This window comes from Neophocaena asiaeorientalis, unplaced genomic scaffold, assembly GCF_003031525.2.
Source record: "Neophocaena asiaeorientalis asiaeorientalis breed wild unplaced genomic scaffold, Neophocaena_asiaeorientalis_V1.1 scaffold2, whole genome shotgun sequence".
NCBI classification, from domain to species: Eukaryota; Metazoa; Chordata; class Mammalia; order Artiodactyla; family Phocoenidae; genus Neophocaena; species Neophocaena asiaeorientalis.
The window spans coordinates 128157-146935 of record NW_020172182.1 but is presented as its reverse complement, the minus strand read 5'-3'; the positions used below and the strand labels follow the sequence as shown (position 1 = coordinate 146935).

Below are 18779 nucleotides of genomic sequence, written 5' to 3'. Positions count from 1 at the left end.
TGTCATTCACCATTTCCACCTTGAGATTTTTTTTTTTTTTGCAATACGCGGGCCTCTCACTGTTGTGGCCTCTCCAGTTGAGAAGCACAGGCTCCGGACGCGCAGGCTCACCGGCCATGGCTCACGGGCCCAGCCGCTCCGCGGCACGTGGGATCTTCCCGGACCGGGGCACGAACCCGTGTCCCCTGCATCGGCAGGCGGACTCTCAACCACTGTGCCACCAGGGAAGCCCCCCACCTTGAGATTTTATGTTTAAATTTTTTAAAGTAGTTAAATAGAGTGAGAATTATAAACTGTAATATTTTTCTTCGTAAGTACAAATTTTAGTTAATGCAAAAAATACTTTATTGAACTGTAGTAATATCTTTTAAACTGAAAATTCTTTTTTAATCACTAATTTAAAACTAAATACAGGAAATGCTTATTTTGGAAAATAATTTTGTCATATAGAGGAGGAGATGTTTAGAAATTATTTGCTTTGTGGTATCAAATATATCACATGTACATCACTGGTCGTACCTCCCCTACACTGGATGAAATGACTTGAAGTGATCTTCTTCTAAGTACATGCCTATGTTTGAACCTTGGTTCCACCACTTGCTATCTTTATGATCTTGAGCAAATTGTTCCTTCGTTTCCACAAATTAAAATGGGAATAATAGCAGTACGTATACCTAAATCATAATCCTGTTGTGGGAATTAAATGAGTTAATGCATGTAAATTACCTAGTACAATGCCTAGCACATGGTAAGTGCTCAATAAACACTAACTTCTGTGATGACGGTCAAGCTCATAATATATTTACCATGCCTGACAAACATTAAGCTTGAAGTATTAGTTACCTTATTATGTGACAAGACTTTTTTCCCCTTTAGGCTCCTGTGATTAGTTAGAATGACCAGAGTTGCCTATATTTGAATTTTTATTATAAGTTAGACAGGAATCATAAAAGCCATAAATCTGTGGATAAAGAAATTGGGGACCATAAAGGTTAGATTATATGCTCCAGTTAGTAGGATCAGAACCAGTCTCCAAGACTTCTAACTCTGGATCTAGTCTCTTAATCTTGGTATCTATCTATAATCCTTTTTAAAGGCGACTCTCCAGTTAACAGAATAAAAACAAAGTACTTCTTATCTAAATAATACATAATATTAATATTTCAGAGCTCAACCAAGACAGTTCTAAAAGCCCTGGACACAAGTTCCTTAAGATGATGCCGAAGTTCCCCTTCTCCTACCCCAAGTGATTCAACTATATGAAGTTATTAATCATCAGTTAACTAGAAAATTACATTAATCAGAGCATCTCATCCCACTGGCAAAAGACGGCGTTTCTGAAACTAAGATGACGTGTTGGAGCAGTGATGAAGAAAACTCTACTACTCATAAAATTGTCAGCTGCTCTTCAAAGAGTGTTTGGTCCTTCTTACTCTGAGCTATATCTCCCTAGTGATTCTCAACCTCAGTTGTTCCTTATCTTACAGAATATTTTAGAATTTTTAGTCTTATTATCCTATACTTAAGGAATGCATCACGAGACTGATCTGTCTGCGCTCCACTCCATCTCCCAGATGCCTGGCAGCATATGATGAGTAAGTTAATGAATTCATATATGTTGATGGATGTCATTAGAAATTTTAGAGAAGGAAAACTGTCTTTATCCAAATGACTGCTTATTGCTTGAGCTTTTGATGTACTTAGGCAGTCTCTACTAAACCGATAAAAATTTAACTACTGTGCAGATTTCATATTCTTGCTTCCTAACCCCACTGGCAAATCCAAGTGGGAAGCAAATATATGATTTGGTGAGCCTGGAGCTGGAGCAAAGATGATCTAATGGCTAATATTCATGCCTAAGGCAGGCATCTCCTCTGTGGCTTACATCTGATGGTCTGGGCAGCCTGTCTCTAAATGGTCCCATTTCTTACTGGTGGCTTCTCCGAAGGGTAGCTTGGAAAGGCTTTTGGCCGTCCTCAAGCCCTTACCTCAATTTTCACCAGATGCTCTCAAGGTTTCTTAGAAAAGTGTGTTGGTTACACCAATGTAATTTCAAGATAAATCCCAGACCCCCCACCCCAACCCCCATTCCTACCAGACTGCAGCCCCTAAGCCCCTTCTATACAAATTCTGAATTCTCCATATATTTATTCGACAATTATATTGAGTAGCTACCAAGTGCCAGGTGCTCACGATATGGCAGTGAAAACAAAACAAAAAGCCAACAAAAATTGCTGCCCTCCTGGAGCTTACATCCCAGTTGGAAGAAACAAATGATAAATGTCAGATGGGAAGGGGGAGGGAGAATACTGAGGGTGGGCTAAGAGTGTGGCAGTATTAATGAGTTTTAATATAACACCAGGGAAGGCATCACTGAGAACATGATATTTTCATGAAGACTTGAAGTGAGATATGTGGATATGTGGGGGAAGTGCATTCCAGATCAAGGAATCAATGCAAAAGGCCAGAGACGGGATGCTGTATTCAAGAAACAAGAAGAGGCCAATGTGATGGAAACAAAGTGAGCAAGGAGAGTAGCAGGAAATGAGGTGAGAGAAGTAGTGCAACTCCAAAGACTTTAGATTTATTCCAAGGGAGATGAGGTGATAATTTGAAGGTTTAAAACAGAAGAGAAAAATACATGCCGTTTGGTGGTGTGGACATAAGACAAAGGCAATTAGCACAGAATACATAGGTGAAAATTGTTTGGAACCTAACCATTAAGCCTGGTTAGAAGGGCTATGTATAACAGAGAAAGGAAAGATAGCTTATTTTGCAGGAAGCACTGAAGGATTTCAGAAAACAATTCGTTGCAGGTAAAAATAGGCAGTATTTGTTGACTGATGCAGTTTAAGTGATGTAGGAAAGAGAATTTTATATATGGCAGCCTTACGGACTTTGAAGATAGTGACTAAATGTTTGTGAGGATTAGCTAGTTTGTGTGTGGGGGGGGGAAGTGAACATGTTAGATCAGAGGCACTGAGGGGAAAGCTAATTAAGCACTGGAGGTACTGGAAAAGATTCATCTTTAGGTAAGGAGCTGGATTAGACGAAGTTGGAAAAAATGCAAAAGTAATTTGACATTTTTACAGTTAAGGATTCAGTAAATGTTTAACTGTTGGAACAGGCTGAAGTATGGAGGAACTGGGTTAAGTGACAGTCTAGCAAGGGATACAAAGATAGGCAGAAGGGTTTCTAAATTTTTCTATGCAACTCTGAAGATTTTTTTTTTCTTTTACAATTATTTTGGGCATGTGTAGTTTCTGACTTCAGTGTCCTGCCCAAGCTTGCTAAGACGGGCTTTTTCTTGAACCACTGTAAGCTGTTACTCCTAAATCACTGAAACCTTCTATATTATTGGATTGCTGAAACATTTTTGGATTGCTCAACAAGTATATGCAGAGTAACAAAATTTTCTCCTTTTCCTTGGTTTTGAGGAACCCATCTTCCTTTATAAAATCTCTAAAATTGGTTTTCACTAGTGATCCTTAGCCAACCAGATCTCTAACAGGTGCCCCTGAACCCTAAGGGCTACTCCCAAACTCAATGCCAAAATTTCAGAAGGTGGTTTTGTTGGTTTTTTTCAACTTGAAAATGCTATACTATGGCAAACTGAGGAAAAAATAACTACCTACCAGTCTGTAGACTGTTGTACCATTCGGAGTAGGTGTAGACGAGATTATAACAAATCAGAGATCTACTACTTTAAGAGATTACTTCTCAGATCCCCATCTGAAAACTGGGTAGGACAGTAATTGTTACTTACGGTCAGTAGGATTCTTTTGAGTATTAGGCAAGCAACGCGCCTAAGATGCTCAGTACACTGCCCAGCACGTAAAGTGCTTACGAATGTTAGCAACTGTGTAATCCCTGGTGGTGAGCACAGCGCCACTCTACAAATGAGGAAAAAAGATCAGAAGTGACACAGAGACCCAAAGTCACAAAGAGGCAGAGCAGAAGTTAGTTCACTCCAATACATACTGAGGCTTCCACTGTGCTGTTGTACAAAGCGCAGAGGGGATCAGGAAATGAAGAAGTAGACCCCTAGACAGACAGACAGACAGACACACACACACACACACACACACACACACACACACACACAATCACCTGCTCCCACAACTGTAGAGTCAGGAAGGGAAGAAAAGGATATGAAATCCAGAACAATACAAAAAGTGCCAGTTCCCCCAGAGTCAAAGACAAGGGTACCCTGGCTGCCCACAGCACTCAGAAGTCTGAGCCACCTCATGGGCACAGCCATAACCACTCAGGGACACTTACAAGAACTTCTATAAAGACTCCTTCTCAAATCAAAAGATGGCCTCAGAGCAATCCCTTGGCACCCATCTTTTACTCTGTACGAGCATACAGACTGCTGAGTTTTCCAAGAATCTAGACCATCTGAATTACTCATCACTGATTTACATGAAGGAATATGCGAGGCTTTAAGAGGCGCTCTTCTGAATTTACCTTGAAGGACTTTCCTGGAAAAGATGCCTTAAAGAAAAAAACCAGTAAGGTTAGTGCTTAAGGTTCCAACACTTCAACAAAGTGTGCTGCCCAGCTACTGAGATGAAGAGTCAAAGTTAGACTTATTTCCTAGGAACAAAAACCAAAAGTCTGTCGTTAAAGCTCTAAACCTAGTCAATTACTTGGAGTAAGTAAAAGGGCTGGAGGACTAACACCTAAAAAGCTGGAAACAAAGACACATACACTTCCAGGTGTGGATTTTTATTTTCACAAAGAGACAACAATGCCTTCCCACATACAAGTATTTACAAAACCCAACTGATTCACCAATCTAGAACCTGGGTTTTTTTTTTTCCACTTCTCAACATAGTTGGGAATATGGAAACATTAATACCCACACAATTCCCAGAGATGGAATTTATCCATCAAACAGTGCAGATTACCTAAAAGTGCACTTACCTGCACAACTCAGTCTAAGAACCTCAGTGATACAAACCTCATGGCCAAGGTTTCAGTAATCTATTTGGTTTCATACCATGCAAACCTGAACAAGTGTGCTGCTACACTAAACTGAAAATCGGTTCTCATTTTACAATTAAAAAGGTTCTCAACGCTTTAGCAACTATACAGAATATGAAGGTTTATTTCAAAAAAGAGTACATTTTTTAAAACCAGGATACACAGATGCACTTAATGTAACAGTACCTTCTGCAAAAATAGGTTACATAATACTCAGAAATGCAAGGAACAATCTTATTCTCTAAAAATTAAACAGCAGACTTTTTAAGCTTAAACAGCCTTCAAAATGGAGGCTGAAAATGCTTGGTGACAAGAAGTAACTCTAGAGTCTGACACCACAGAGCTAATGCCGGAAATTAAACTACGACCACACACCTGCAAACTACGCTTTATATTCACACAGCATTAAAATGGTTTTGATTCCTATCTTTTCAAATGTGTCTTGGTGCTGCAAGAAAAAAAGTTGAATGATACACAAAACTATTAAAAGTTACAACAGAACTATTTAAACATCTTCTCCAAAATTGAGAAAAGCAATCATGTTAAATTTTAAAAAAAGAGAAAAAAGAAAAAGTCTGACAGAAATCTCAAGCAAGTCAGAGGTCCTCTTCATAAGTAGTCAAGTAAAGTTTACAGGAGATTTCAATAAATTATCTTGAAACCGTGGCAGAGAGCTAATTTTCAGAATCGTCGTGGAGGTCCACCCTTAAATGGCTTAAATCCAGAGCCACTTCCTCTTGGCATGGAATTGCCACTGATTTGTACAATTCTATTAATTGGGGATGCATTACTGAAAAAGGTTTAAAAGAAAAAAATGTCAGAGAACAAAAGAACAAATAATTACAGCTAATACCTAAAAAGTGATTATCACTTAACAGACACTGTTCTTTGTACTTTACACATATTAAATAATTTACTCTTTTTAACAGTCCTGTGAGGTATGTACCATTACTAACCCCACTTTCCTGATGAAGAAAGACAGATCTAGAAGCTAAGTAACTTGCCCAGGATCACAATGGTGATCTATCTGATAATAAATGGTGGTGTAAGGATTTCAACTCAGGAAACCTCACGTCAAAGCCTCTGCCTCTTAGTAAGCCATTTAATGGTCTGTGAATGAATGGACTGGAGCAGTGTTTCTCAAAGTGTGGCCCCCAGATCTGCAGCATCAACTAGGAACTTGAACCTCTGAACTACAGGACATCATTCAACAAATATTTTTGGAATTTCTTTTCTATGTATAATGCAACACAGTAGGTACGAACGGATAATACAGGAATAAAGACCCACCCCAAAATCCTACAACCAATTTGGGAGGGAAAAACCCATGGTGAAATGGTTTAAGTAGGATAAAACCAAATTACAGAAAGGTTTGGATGCCAGGCTGAGGAATCTGGATTAGATCCTGTAACCTAAAGAAGCTGTTTGTAGTTTTGGAGCAAGTAAACAGTGTAAGAAAACAGTCCCAACGGTTAAATTTAGAAATAACGTGAAAAATGGAGGAGAGAAAACACTCATTTGGGAAGATCTGACAGGAGCTGAAATGAGCAAGAAGACAAAGCTACCACAAATATATTTTTTTAACTGAACCATACTTAGAAATTTATGCTAGGAGTGGAGAAAGATAAAGATGAGGCCCAGTCTGGCAATGGCAAATCAAAAGAAGCTGGAGACAACAACTGAAACATAAAGGTTTTAAACAGCAGAGGAATGAGTTTGCTTGTGACCCTGAATTTCTGGAGACCTCCAAGCATTTACATGGAGATCATGATATAAAGCTAAAAATAAAAAACAGTATCTAAAATCCAACCGTGTGAAGGAGCCAATAAGTAAATTAAAAAGGTAGAAAAGAAAATTATGGTACATTAGAAAACAGAGGAATGTTTTGAAAAAGGAAAAGCAACAGTGCTTAACCACCAAGGAGCCCAAGAACTAAGAAAATAAAGGAATCTATATTTGTCAAGAAAAAAGGTATTGGTGACTTTAATAACCAAGGGCAGAATGAGTGAAAAGGCTGTGCAGGGCACAAGTATAGTAAAGTCACTTAAGTTTGAGGCTAGAAGCAACCAATAGAAGAGGAGTAACTTGGATCACTGAGCCAAGCCACTGTTCTCTTCTAAGACAGATGAATGGGAAAGAAAAAAGGGCATGGGAGAGAGAGGCCAAACACTTGCCAGCTGAAGGGCCACAATGGATGTTGGTATGAAGAGAAAAGAAAGCTCGTCTCCTAGCATTTGAACAGGCTTTGGGATAAATGTCCAAAAATTTTGCTAGACCTATTTGAAAAAGGAGGAAGCAGAACATACTTTCAGTTTCTTCTTCCTTTCTAGGAATTTTCAGAATGATAGTGAACAAGAAGATGGTTCCAACATGAAATTAAAAAGCTTCATTATCTACTGGATTCTGACATAAATACCTACCTGTATCGAGACTGATATGCCAGAATGTCAATCAATTAACTTACAATGAGGAATGTTAACTCACAAATTAACATCAGCTGCCCTGGAGATTTTGGGTTAATATGAGGAAATATCTGGGCAGACCTAGGGTTGTTACTAGTTACAATTCAATCTCTCAGAAACTATAATGACCTTTAAGGAAAAGGAAGAAGGTTTGGTTGCATGCTGGCAGAAAAGTCTTAACTGATTAACTACTTACCTTGTATGCTGCGTTATCATGCCTGCTCCTGTCCGGCCATCACCCATTCGCCTTGCATCATGATAGCTAGGCCCTTGAGAAGGTGGACCATGCCATTCTTTCCTTGGTCCACTTGTGTCCCGTCCATGGCGGTCAACCACATGTCGTTCTTCAGGATAGTGCTAAAGAATAACATATTAAGAGAAAAATCAGGACAGACTCCGCCTCAGGCCAATTTACTTACGGTGTACTTTTTTTTTTTGATAAATTTATTTTATTTTTATTTATTTTTGGCTGTGTTGGGTCTTTGCTGCTGCATGCAGGCTTTCTCTAGTTGCGGCAAGCGGGGCTACTCTTCATTGCGGTGCGTGGGCTTCTCATTGCAGTGGCTTCTCTTGTTGCGGAGCACAGGCTCTAGAGTGGAGGCTCAGTAGTTGTGGCCCACGGGCTTAGCTGTTCTGCTGCATGTGGGATCTTCCCGGACCAGGGCTCAAACCCATGTCCCCTGCGTTGGCAGGTGGATTCTTAACCACTGTGCCACCAGGGAAGCCCCTTATGGTATACTTTTAATGTCAGAAGGAAATTAGTAAGATGTGTGAGAAGATGAAAGAATGAATAATATGAAAAAAGGTTTCTATCTACTTTGAACTAAGAAGCTTCTCAGGCTTCAGGGTAGAAAAGGTAGGACAGAATATGATTCAGCACTGTTATTTCTATACCTTCTAGCACCCATGTACTTTTTGACCCTTGAGTATTTCTGGGTCTACATGTAATGCCTGGATCTTCTATACATATGTAAGAAGGCATACTAAGAGGTCAAAACCTTAAGACAAATCAAGGTGGGGTATATGATCAACATGAAAATACCACATAGAAACAGGAGCTGTCATCTTACTGTACACAGTACTAGTTAGTGCTATGGCTCTTACAAGGTCTTACATCCATGACTATGAAGAAAAAAGAATAGTGAACATAAAGAAACAAAAGCAGAGAACTAAGGATCTGCAGGAAAAAAAGAGTCAAAAGTTATGATAGTTAGCCTACAGAAATCTGAAGGTGCCCTACAGAGATATGTTGGGTTGGCCAAAAGGTTCGTTCGGTTTTCCCGTAGGATGGCTCTAGTGGCGCTTAGTTGTCTTTAACTTCATTCAAAACAATTTTGTTAGATTGTATTGTGACAGCTGTCATATCAGCGTGCATTTAAAAAAAACCCAAAATTGGTGAATTTTTGTGTAGCCATTTTAATACTGAAGATGGAAGAAAAAAAGCCACATTTTTGGCATATTATGCTTTATTATTTCAAGAAAGGTAAAAACGCAATTGAAACACAAAAAACGATTTGCACGGTGTATGGAGAAGATGCTGTGACTGACCAAACGTGTCAAAGGTTGGTTTGGGAAGTACTGTGCTGAAGATTTCTCGCTGGATGATGTTCCACGGTTGGGTAGACCAGCTGAAGTTGATAGCAATCAAATCGAGACATTGAGAATAATCAACATTATACCACGTGGGAGATAGCCGACATACTCAAAATATCCAAATCAAGTGCTGAAAATCATTTGCACCAGCTTGGTTATGTGAATCGCTTTGACGTTTGGGTTCCACGTAAGTTAAGTGAAAAAAACCCTTCTTGACCGTATTTCCACATGCATTTCTCTACTGAAACGTAACGAAAATGTTCCATTTTTAAAACAAATTGTGACGGGCGATGAAAAGTGGATACCATACTACAATGTGGAACGGAAGAGACTGTAGGGCAAGCAAAATGAACCACCACCAACCATGCCAAAAGTCGTTCTTCATCCAAAGAAGGTGATGCGTATATAGTGGGATTAGAAGGGAGTCCTTCCAGAAAACCAAACAATTAACTCCGACAAGTACTGCTCCCAATTAGACCAACTGAAAGTGGCACTCGACGAAAAGCGTCCAGATTAGTCAATAGAAAACACAGAATCTTCCATCAGGATAATGCAAGACTGCATGTTTCTTTGATGACCAGGCAAAAACTGTTACAGCTTGGCTGGGAAGTTCTGATTCTTCCGCCATATTCACCAGACATTGCACATTCGGCTTTCCACTTATTTTGGTCTTTACAAAATTCTCTTAATGGGAAAAATTTCAAGTCCCTGGAAGACTGTAAAAGGCACATGGAACAGTTCTTTGCTCAAAAAGATTAAAAGTTTTGGGAAGACGGAATTATGAAGTTGCCTGAAAAATGGCAGAAGGTAGTGGAACAAAACGGTGAATACGTTGTTCAATAAAGTTCTTGGTGAAAATGAAAAATGTGTCTTTTATTTGTACTTAAAAACCGAAGGAACTTTTTTGCCAACCCAATACTACAGTCAGAACAGCTTATAGACCAACATCATGAAAACCAAATTTCCAAGGGAGGAACAGTATCTCTTCCCTCAGGATACCTTTTGCAAAAAGGGTATGTGAATGCAAGGGCACTAGTCTACGAGACTTAAATTTTACTCTAACTAAGGCAGAATATCTGGATTATGTAACAAATCTTAAATGTTCTATTCAGGATAAATAGCTCAATGAATTCATCTATTGAACATTTCTACTTACTAGAAACATTAAAACTTAATAAATCCCAGCAGGCCCAAATCCATTTCAAAAATGCTTTGTATGAAATGCAAAGTGCATAGTTGTATAGAATGCCAAGAGATTAAAAAGTTTTCTGGTAAAAAATGTTGCTACAAAACCTAGTATGTATTCAAATACAAAACAGAGCACCAGAGTATACTACAGGCTGAAGGATGGAGACACACATGCACATACACACACACTTCAGAATTCTTTTCTGTATGTAATTTAAGAGAATATTCTATCTCTGCTACCGTCAACCCATATTATGCCAGTATTTCATTGACAGAATGCTTTCAAATCAGGTAAAAGGTTTTTGCTCATTTGAATTGCTAAGATATGTCCTCTGTCGAGATTCATTAACTTCTTAATAGAAAATATTCAAGTCAATAAAGTGTCACAAGAGTCAAAAAGGCAAATACAAAATATTCCACGTACCTACCTTTAAAAATAAAAGAGCAAAAAAGAGACAACTGTTTTATTTCAGTTCTATACTTTAAGCTACTTAATAAAGTGGGAGAAAAGAGAGAGTATTATAAACCAAAAAAACAATAAAAAAAAGGAAAAGGTGAAAGAGAAACACAAGTAGGGGCCCAAGATTTCCCATCCAGTTTGAAAGCCTCAATTTCTTAAAAAAGAAATAAAGCCAGTCATCATTAGGAAGGCTCATCTACCAAATATAACAATTCTCAAATTTTCGCAGGAAGTTTAACAAAAATTTCAGGGCTACATTCATTTCATCATGTATGTAAGTCAAATCATTACACTGTACACCTTAAACTTACACAATTCTTTCTGTATGTCAATTATATCTCAATAAAACTGGAAGGAAAAAAAAATTTCAGGGCTAGTATCCTGCTTCTCTGGACTATGTTCAACTACTGACTTGAAAATACAAGAGGCATTAAGATCTTTCACAAGAAACTCTCAATCATTCTAATCTAACTAGTCTAGTCCACACTCAAATGATACTGTAGATACAATGTGTCTCATAAGTCCTTTAAATTTATTTCTGGAGAGTTGACAATAAACCTGCATAAGCATTTACCTGTGCTCCACTTCCTCGGTCTGTGATTACTCCTCTGTCTCCCTCTCTGTTTCCATAGCCTGAAGCATTACTGCGATTCCCAGGGGGAGCCCCTCTCACACTGTGCCCTGATACTTCTCTCCCAGATCTTTCTGGCCTTTCAACTCTGTTAAACAAAATCCAAAAACATACACAATCAAACTCTATTATACCTTTTTTTGAAAAACCCAAATGCATTATAAACCACCACTAGCTAGTCATTAGAAACTACACAAATACCTTGCTTCTCGTTTGTCGGTGGACATGCCTCCTTCACTCTTCCAGGAGGTTGGTCTAGATGGATTGGGCCCTCCTTCTCGAGGATGTCTAGGGTGAGTGATATCAGGCCTGTCATGAATGATCACTGTCCTCCTCTCATCTCGTTCCCCTCGTACTTCTCGCCTGTCTGTTTCTCTAAGTTCGTTTCTTGGTGGTAGAGGCTCATTTCTTCTGGAATCACTGAAATTTTTGGGATACCTTTCAAAACCTGGATCTTCTCTTCGTGCAGAAGGACGTGTTTTTTTCCCTTCACTGTGACCAACAAAACGTTCTCGCCTGTTATCCAAAACAAAGAACACAGGTCCTGAGAAGTACTTACTTGGCCTTATTCTTCTTAACTTTATTTGCATAACCTACAGTAGTAACACCTTCTTTAAAAATTAACTTAAGGGCTTCCCTGGTGGCGCAGTGGTTGAGAATCTGCCTGCCGATGCAGGGGACACAGGTTCGAGCCCTGGTCTGGGAAGATCCCATATGCCAAGGAGCAACTAGGCCCGTGAGCTACAGCTACTGAGCCTGCGCGTCTGGAGGCTGTGCTCCACAACAAGAGAGGTTGCAACAGTGAGAGGCCCGCGCACCACGATGAAAAGTGGCCCCCGCTTGCCGCAACTAGAGAAAGCCCTTGCACAGAAATGAAGACCCAACACAGACAAAAAATTAATTAATTAATTAAAAAAAAAAAAAAAGCTTTAAAAAAAAAATTAAGATGGAAGAGATATGGGAACATATGTATATGTATAACTGATTCACTTTGTTTTAAAGCAGAAACCAACACACCATTGTAAAGCAATTATCCTCCAATAAAGATGTAAAAATAAAATACTAAATAAATAAGAATTAACTTAAGGTAAGGCGACCAAAAATAGCCACAATTATTGATAATAACCTATATTCTTTTAAATTGAGCTAAATGTCTGGCATGAAGGTTGGTTTGTTGCCATCCAAGGGAAATTACATCAAGTCACTACCAACCTGAGGGATATTTTACTGTTCTTCACAGTTGAGGCCCATCCAAAGTTAACAGTACTCCCACTTAGATAAAACCAACCTACTTAACTGTGTTATATGGTGGCCTATAAAACTAATGTTGAATACTGAATCACAGTCTCATTAACAAATACAAAAACCAAACATATGATTTGTTCTAACACTCAGGTATGACCTGTACTTAAGATTTTAACCGAGAACCAAACTATCACTAACAAGGCTCATATACCAAATACAGCATTTTTCAACATAATCTGTTTACCTTTCAAAAGATGAAGACTGTATTGAGGAACTCTCAGGAAACCTGCCCCTCTCTCGGTGATCAAAGTCATTAAATCTATTCTGTTGTCGAGAGTAGTCAGATCCGTGGCCGAATCGTGCATCTGTATCTAGAGACAACTTTTTATTCTCGCTCCAGTAAGGATCATCTCGCCTTGAAGAAAAATATTTGCTTGTTTATATAAATTAGTTTTACAACAATCAAATAACACTTACTTGGAGTCATACATACCACATGCTAGGAACTGTGGATACAGAGGGCTAATAAACTCAAGACAAAACACTGTTACAAGAACAAGCTAGCAAAAAATTGTTGTTATACAAAGTCATATAGTTATTAGAGGAATTTCACAGGAAAGAAAATAGTTGAAAAATTGTTTGTTTTCAAATTACTAAATGGAAAAGACAAATAAGATAAACACTTGATACCATTTTATGATAAAATTCTAACTAGGTGTATACAACCTTTTTGGTTATACTTAACTTTGGAAAGGTTAGAGGGGTCAGTCCCAAGCACAATTCATTCACTCCACTTATTTCTCAACACTATCAACTAAATCTCACAGAATGTATAATGAGAAAATTAAATGACTATATTGTATTTTGAAATCTATTAAGAACCATGAATGCAAACACGTACAGAATCTATATTTTAGTCTTCCTAAATTTATGACTTTGATTTCTGTACCATCTGCACTACCCCGTAAGAATTTTCAAAATGGGTCTGAGTTTGAGAGCCATTGCTGAAGTCTACCATGTATTTCCAGTCATAGTGGAAAAACATTTGCATTAGGAAGGGAAACAGAAAGAAGAGCAGACTCTTCTACTTGACAATGCACTGGGTCCAATTCAATACTGCAATCATTCCCATCCCTGTTGATCATGACCCTTTACTCCAGTGATGGGTGCCTGTACTCTCCAATTCTAGAGTTAGTCTTAGCTTGGACTAAGGAATAAGATAGTAAGCTACTGTTGAAGAAAGTAAGCAACTACCTATGATCTACATCACGTGGGCGTTTCAAAGAATTCCTTTTTTCTTGTTCATAACGAAGCTGCTGCTGTTGCCTTCTCAGTTCCTCTCGTTCTCGAGCAATACGTTCAGCTTCCTTACGTCGTTCCTTCAGACAACATAGAAGGAAGAACCAACCAATGCAAAATGAAAACATAAGGTAAGTATATATGCAACTTTGTTTTAATCCTGTCATTAAGAAACCATCATAGGCAAGCACCAGGCAAAACACATACCTGGGACAAATAAAAAATTCTGACTTCAGTAATTAGCAATCTAAGCTATGACTATTGTTCTGCAACATTAAAATTGACAGAGACTGGGTGTTAAAAGCTGGCAATTTTTTAAATTTGGAAGGTCAAATTTAGTTTAATAATTTTAAACAAAAGCACCTAAAGGGAATTAGAAATAGAGTTCTTAATACGCATGAAGATTAAGTGCCTTAAAACCTTGGATACAATTCTGCAAAGAGAGGCGTTATTTCCTTCCAGCCTTGGGAAATCACTCCCACTATAATATGTAAGGAAATAGTTATTTTCTAAGAATGGGATAGTGACAGAGCCTGGATTACAACTACTCTGGACTCATAGTCCTATGCTCAGACTATTAGGCTGCCATGATATTGCAGAGCTCGAGGTATTACCAATTGGCTAGAACAAAGTCATAACTAAATGTATTTTTAACTAGCACCTAATTCACTGTTACCTTTCAGGGACACTTAATAAATGCTCATTAGCTAAACTTATTCTATAGAAGCTTTACAACATGTAAAGCAAATTTTAGGGCAAAAATCACAGGGTTTGAAAAAGGTCAGTTATTTAAGATGAAAAGATTTTCTGACTGCACCTGTTCAATACGAATGCGTTCCCTTTCCAAGCGTTCGCGTTCCATTCTCTCTCTCTCTAGTTTTTGCCTTTCAATTTCTAGGCGCTCTCTCTCTCTCTGTAAGCGTTCCCGTTCTTCCCGTTCACGAATTATTCTAATGCGTTCTCGCTCTCGACGCTCTCTTTCTGCAATCTCTCTTCGTCTAACAAAAATCAGTATTTAGAAATACTTAAATTATGCTAGCACTGTGTGAAAGAGAATAGCTTTTGAATTTGTATTTTTCCTTGAGGTTGGCAATTTTAAACTTCAACTCATTCTAAGTAGTTTTAATGTAATTGGAAAGAGAACTCAAAATAAAACTTTAAACAGATTTCAATACTGTCACTTATTTATTAAGACTGTCAACTGAACAGCTGAATTTTATAGAGTAGTTGCCTCTTACATGATTCTTGTTTAAATAAAAATCCCACTATAACAGCCCATTAATTAATCAACATTTTTAAAAGGAGATATTCTACATACATGAGTTTGCAAAACTACAACTTCTACTGTTTTTGATAGAAAAATAGGACATAGTCTATCTCCTTAAAATCAGGTAGGCCTTATTTTTGATAACTTGGGATCATAACCACCAGCATGAATTACAGCAAATGCTGTATATAATAAACGGTTGCCTCAAAGCCTCTTTTGGAGTGTTCACAGCCCATAATAGATGGCTCCAGGTAACATGCTTCTTTGATTCAGGAGGTAGTTCAAATGTTTGCTCAACTAAATTAAGTTATTATATTAAGACTTTTAACAGCTTTTGTTTTTTTTTAAAAATCATTTCCTTACTTTAAGGGACCCAGTGTATTTTGTCTATCACCATGTCTTCCCCTAGTAACCCAGTGGTTCTCAACGGTTCAGTACTGCCCCCATGGAAATCTGAGGAGCATTTTTAATTATCACAATGACCATGGGGCAGTTACCAGCAATTAGTGAAGGGGACCAAGGATTCTAAATATCTTCCAATGTGTGGAATAGTCAAGATAGTTCTGCATAACAAAAAACTGTCCAACACTCCTAATATACCTTTCAAATACCATAATGGACATTCATGTCATCAAAACAAAATCACCTCTAGAGAAAAAAATCTAGCTCTAGAACCTAATTTTTAATAAATGCTAGGTTCATTTGCTTTGGCGTGGCTTTATGTACACTAAAGTTTCCAGGAATGCAACTCCATATAAGTAAGAGGGAAAATGATACTTTCTTGAGAACTTCACCAAGAGTTGTTCACCATTTCAGATATCATGTCATAACGTCAACAACACTCCTGGTATTTGACTCACCAATATGACAAACCGGTATCAATCTGTGTTTGTAGCTGTCACATTCTCACTGAGTCTTAAGAAGGGTGCAAACATCTGACTACTTCATTAGATCTTCTAGAGAGTCATGCCTAAACATTCATATCTGGAATATATGCTTCATTATAAATTACTTTCATTTTTCCTTCGTATCACAGTTAAGGCTTTATATTGATATTTTCCATGTATTTGTATAGGTAGGTATATCATATACCAATTTCGTTTCAGATTAGTAAAGAAGGTGCTGCAACTCTTTTGTTTGCTATGAAAGGGGTGCTGGTCTAATGGGTTTGAGGAGTGCTGCCTAGTAACTCCCACCCCACCCTCCTCCCAACTTGTGGTCTCTAAACAGGAGGCTAAGCGCGCTGAGACCTCTTCCAACAAAGGTTCTGAGTAATGCAAGGGTTATTTCCCTTAGGTAAACTGTGTGGCAATCACAGTACTATTTAAGTTGCTAAAAGTATCTCTGGTAGTTCCGAGCACTCTTGTGAATGAATAGATGAAATTTCATGGTAAGTGACCATTTGACAGTATAGGTTAATATTTGGAAATTTATATTATGAAACACTTTCACAAGAATATTTTAAGTGGCATCCAAAAATTGATATATGAAAGCAAACTGGCACTCATGATGAACTGTTGAGATATTGCCATTAAAAATAGAAATGTTTTGTTCTCATTTTGTTTTAAAAAGAATGCCTGCTTTGGGACAGAGCTTGAACACAATAAGGTTCACAGGGTTAAATCTGCCTTCACTTGGTCTCTAATTCAAAGTACAATAAGTTTTCCCTAAAATGTTAACATATTATTTGACCACTATAGCTTACATTGAGACTATCCTATCTCAAAAATCAATTTTTCCTTTAAAGTCATGTTTTTTATGGCGGCAGCTTTGGAGTAGAGGAAAGAGCATTGGACTTGGAGTCAGAAGACTTGGGTCTGAGTCCCGACTCTGCCACTCATTAGCCATGTGGCATTGGAAGAGTCATTTAGCCTCTCTGGGCCTCCATTTTTTTTACTTATATAATGGACATAACTAATCTTACAGAACTGTCAAGACAGAGATAATAGATGGAAAAGTATTTTGTAAATCGTAAAATACTATGCAAACTTAAGAAATCAGTAGGTTTTACTGCACTTCTTAAAAGTGACAAATATCTTTCTGTAGGAATACCATTTCCAGAAATCTGGTTTATAACTAGTGTTAAAGATGTACCTATAGTTAAAGACAGGTATAAACAGACTCTTTTCCTACCTTCGAAGTTCCATTGCTCGTCGCAATCTTTCAAAACGAACTAAATGTTCTCTCAATCTTTGTTCCTTCATCTTTTCAAAAGGCAAGATGTCTTTCCTCCTGTAGTCTTTGTCCCTTTTTTTATCTAAGCTAGCTCTCTCCTTTTCCTTGCTTCTTCCATGAATCTGTAGAAAAAAAAAATTATAACAGGACTACAAGTTAAAATAATTTTGTTTTTTCAAGTTGAGCTGGTCATTTAAAAAGCCTAAATGAGTAATGACATTCCCCTTTTCTTAGGTTTTCTGGCATGGAAGTATGCAAAATGGTTAGAGATACTGACTTAGCTTCTTTTGGGAACAGGTGGAATAGTATACAACATCCATCTCAGAGACTTACTTTCTCATATCTTCCCCTTCTTGATGGCCTACAATGATCTCCTTTAGTTTGGTCTAGTATTACCATATGTCCTGGACTCTTTGAACCTAAGAGGAAAAAGAAAAAAAATTAGATAAGCAAATGTCTAAAAATATTTCAGTAAAAAAGAAAATATAATGTAAAAATGCTGAATTCTTAGACAACCAAATATTCATAAACGAATACATGAAATAAAAAACGTATTCTATGAGAACTTAAAGGTAAAGAGCTTTTAAAGCTTGATCCGCTAACATAAATACTTTCAGAGATACCAAAAGATCAATTACATAGCTATTACTCATTGACCGTTTTCAGCCAGCCCAGATTTAACAGTAAATGGGCTTAGGTGGAAGAAGACATCTGTTTCCTAAGAGTGGAAAAGGAGAAGACAATCAGCCTATTAGACCTCCTTTTCTACCATAGTGACATCTAATAACAAAGTTTAAGTATTTATCTGGATTGTAATCTCAAGTTTCCCCTTCCACTGTAAAAATTAAATTGTAGGATGCATTAGAAAGGGATTGAGAAGAAAGATGCATAGCATACTTATTCGTTTCTTTTCTTCACTTTTTTTAATCGATTCTGAAGTTTGGCCACTTGATCCATTATCACTCTTCTCATCTTTACCTTCTATTTTCTTAGTATCCTTGCTTTCTTTTTTTTCAGGTTTCTCAGATGACCTCTTCTCTTCTTTTTTGACTGAGGCTTGTGTCCTGACCATACCACAACACGCAAGAAAACAACAAAATGAGGACTACTTCATCAGTGTACCAAGAAAGTCTATATGCTTATCAACAAAGTAAATCCTTACTTGCTACTTCTATCACTCATATTTTTTTTGTCTCCAGAACTTCTTGAACTACTCTTTTCATCATTTTCTTTCTTCAATTCTTTCTTAGAAGGATCACCTTTAACCTGAAAGGTTTAAACAGAAAAAAATATGTGTTTTAACGTTACACTTTTATATTTATAAAAAGTATGTTGATGGTAGAAAATTTGGAAAACAGAAATGAATATATAAAATTAAAAATCATTCCTATTTCTACTCCCTACCAGTGTAACATCTTTAAATTGAAAATTACTAGCCCTCAAAGTAACCTCCCTTTTATAAACACTTAA

General features: G+C 37.6%; 1 protein-coding gene and 1 long non-coding RNA gene across 12 annotated transcripts in view; one reads left to right on the top strand and one right to left on the bottom strand.

Moving 5' to 3' along the window:
• Positions 1 to 238: 238 nt before the first annotated feature.
• Positions 239 to 18460, top strand: LOC112410674 (uncharacterized). The gene is made up of 4 exons (XR_003005472.1): positions 239 to 1595; positions 2363 to 2549; positions 13882 to 13998; positions 18327 to 18460. It is a non-coding gene; the product is annotated as an uncharacterized LOC112410674 (long non-coding RNA).
• The window catches only part of SLTM (SAFB like transcription modulator), a 44617-nt gene continuing 30553 nt past the window's right edge, over positions 4716 to 18779 (bottom strand). For all 11 annotated transcript variants that reach the window (XM_024761335.1, XM_024761276.1, XM_024761295.1 and 8 more), the window contains 11 exons: positions 18472 to 18575; positions 18207 to 18373; positions 17643 to 17728; positions 17268 to 17431; positions 14685 to 14865; positions 13823 to 13947; positions 12813 to 12983; positions 11525 to 11839; positions 11267 to 11411; positions 7648 to 7808; positions 4716 to 5779 (listed from right to left, as the gene is read on the bottom strand). In XM_024761335.1, the coding sequence (XP_024617103.1) occupies positions 5671 to 5779; positions 7648 to 7808; positions 11267 to 11411; positions 11525 to 11839; positions 12813 to 12983; positions 13823 to 13947; positions 14685 to 14865; positions 17268 to 17431; positions 17643 to 17728; positions 18207 to 18373; positions 18472 to 18575 (1728 nt within the window). In that variant the 3' untranslated portion in view covers positions 4716 to 5670. The remainder of the gene's footprint in view (positions 5780 to 7647; positions 7809 to 11266; positions 11412 to 11524; positions 11840 to 12812; positions 12984 to 13822; positions 13948 to 14684; positions 14866 to 17267; positions 17432 to 17642; positions 17729 to 18206; positions 18374 to 18471; positions 18576 to 18779) is intronic.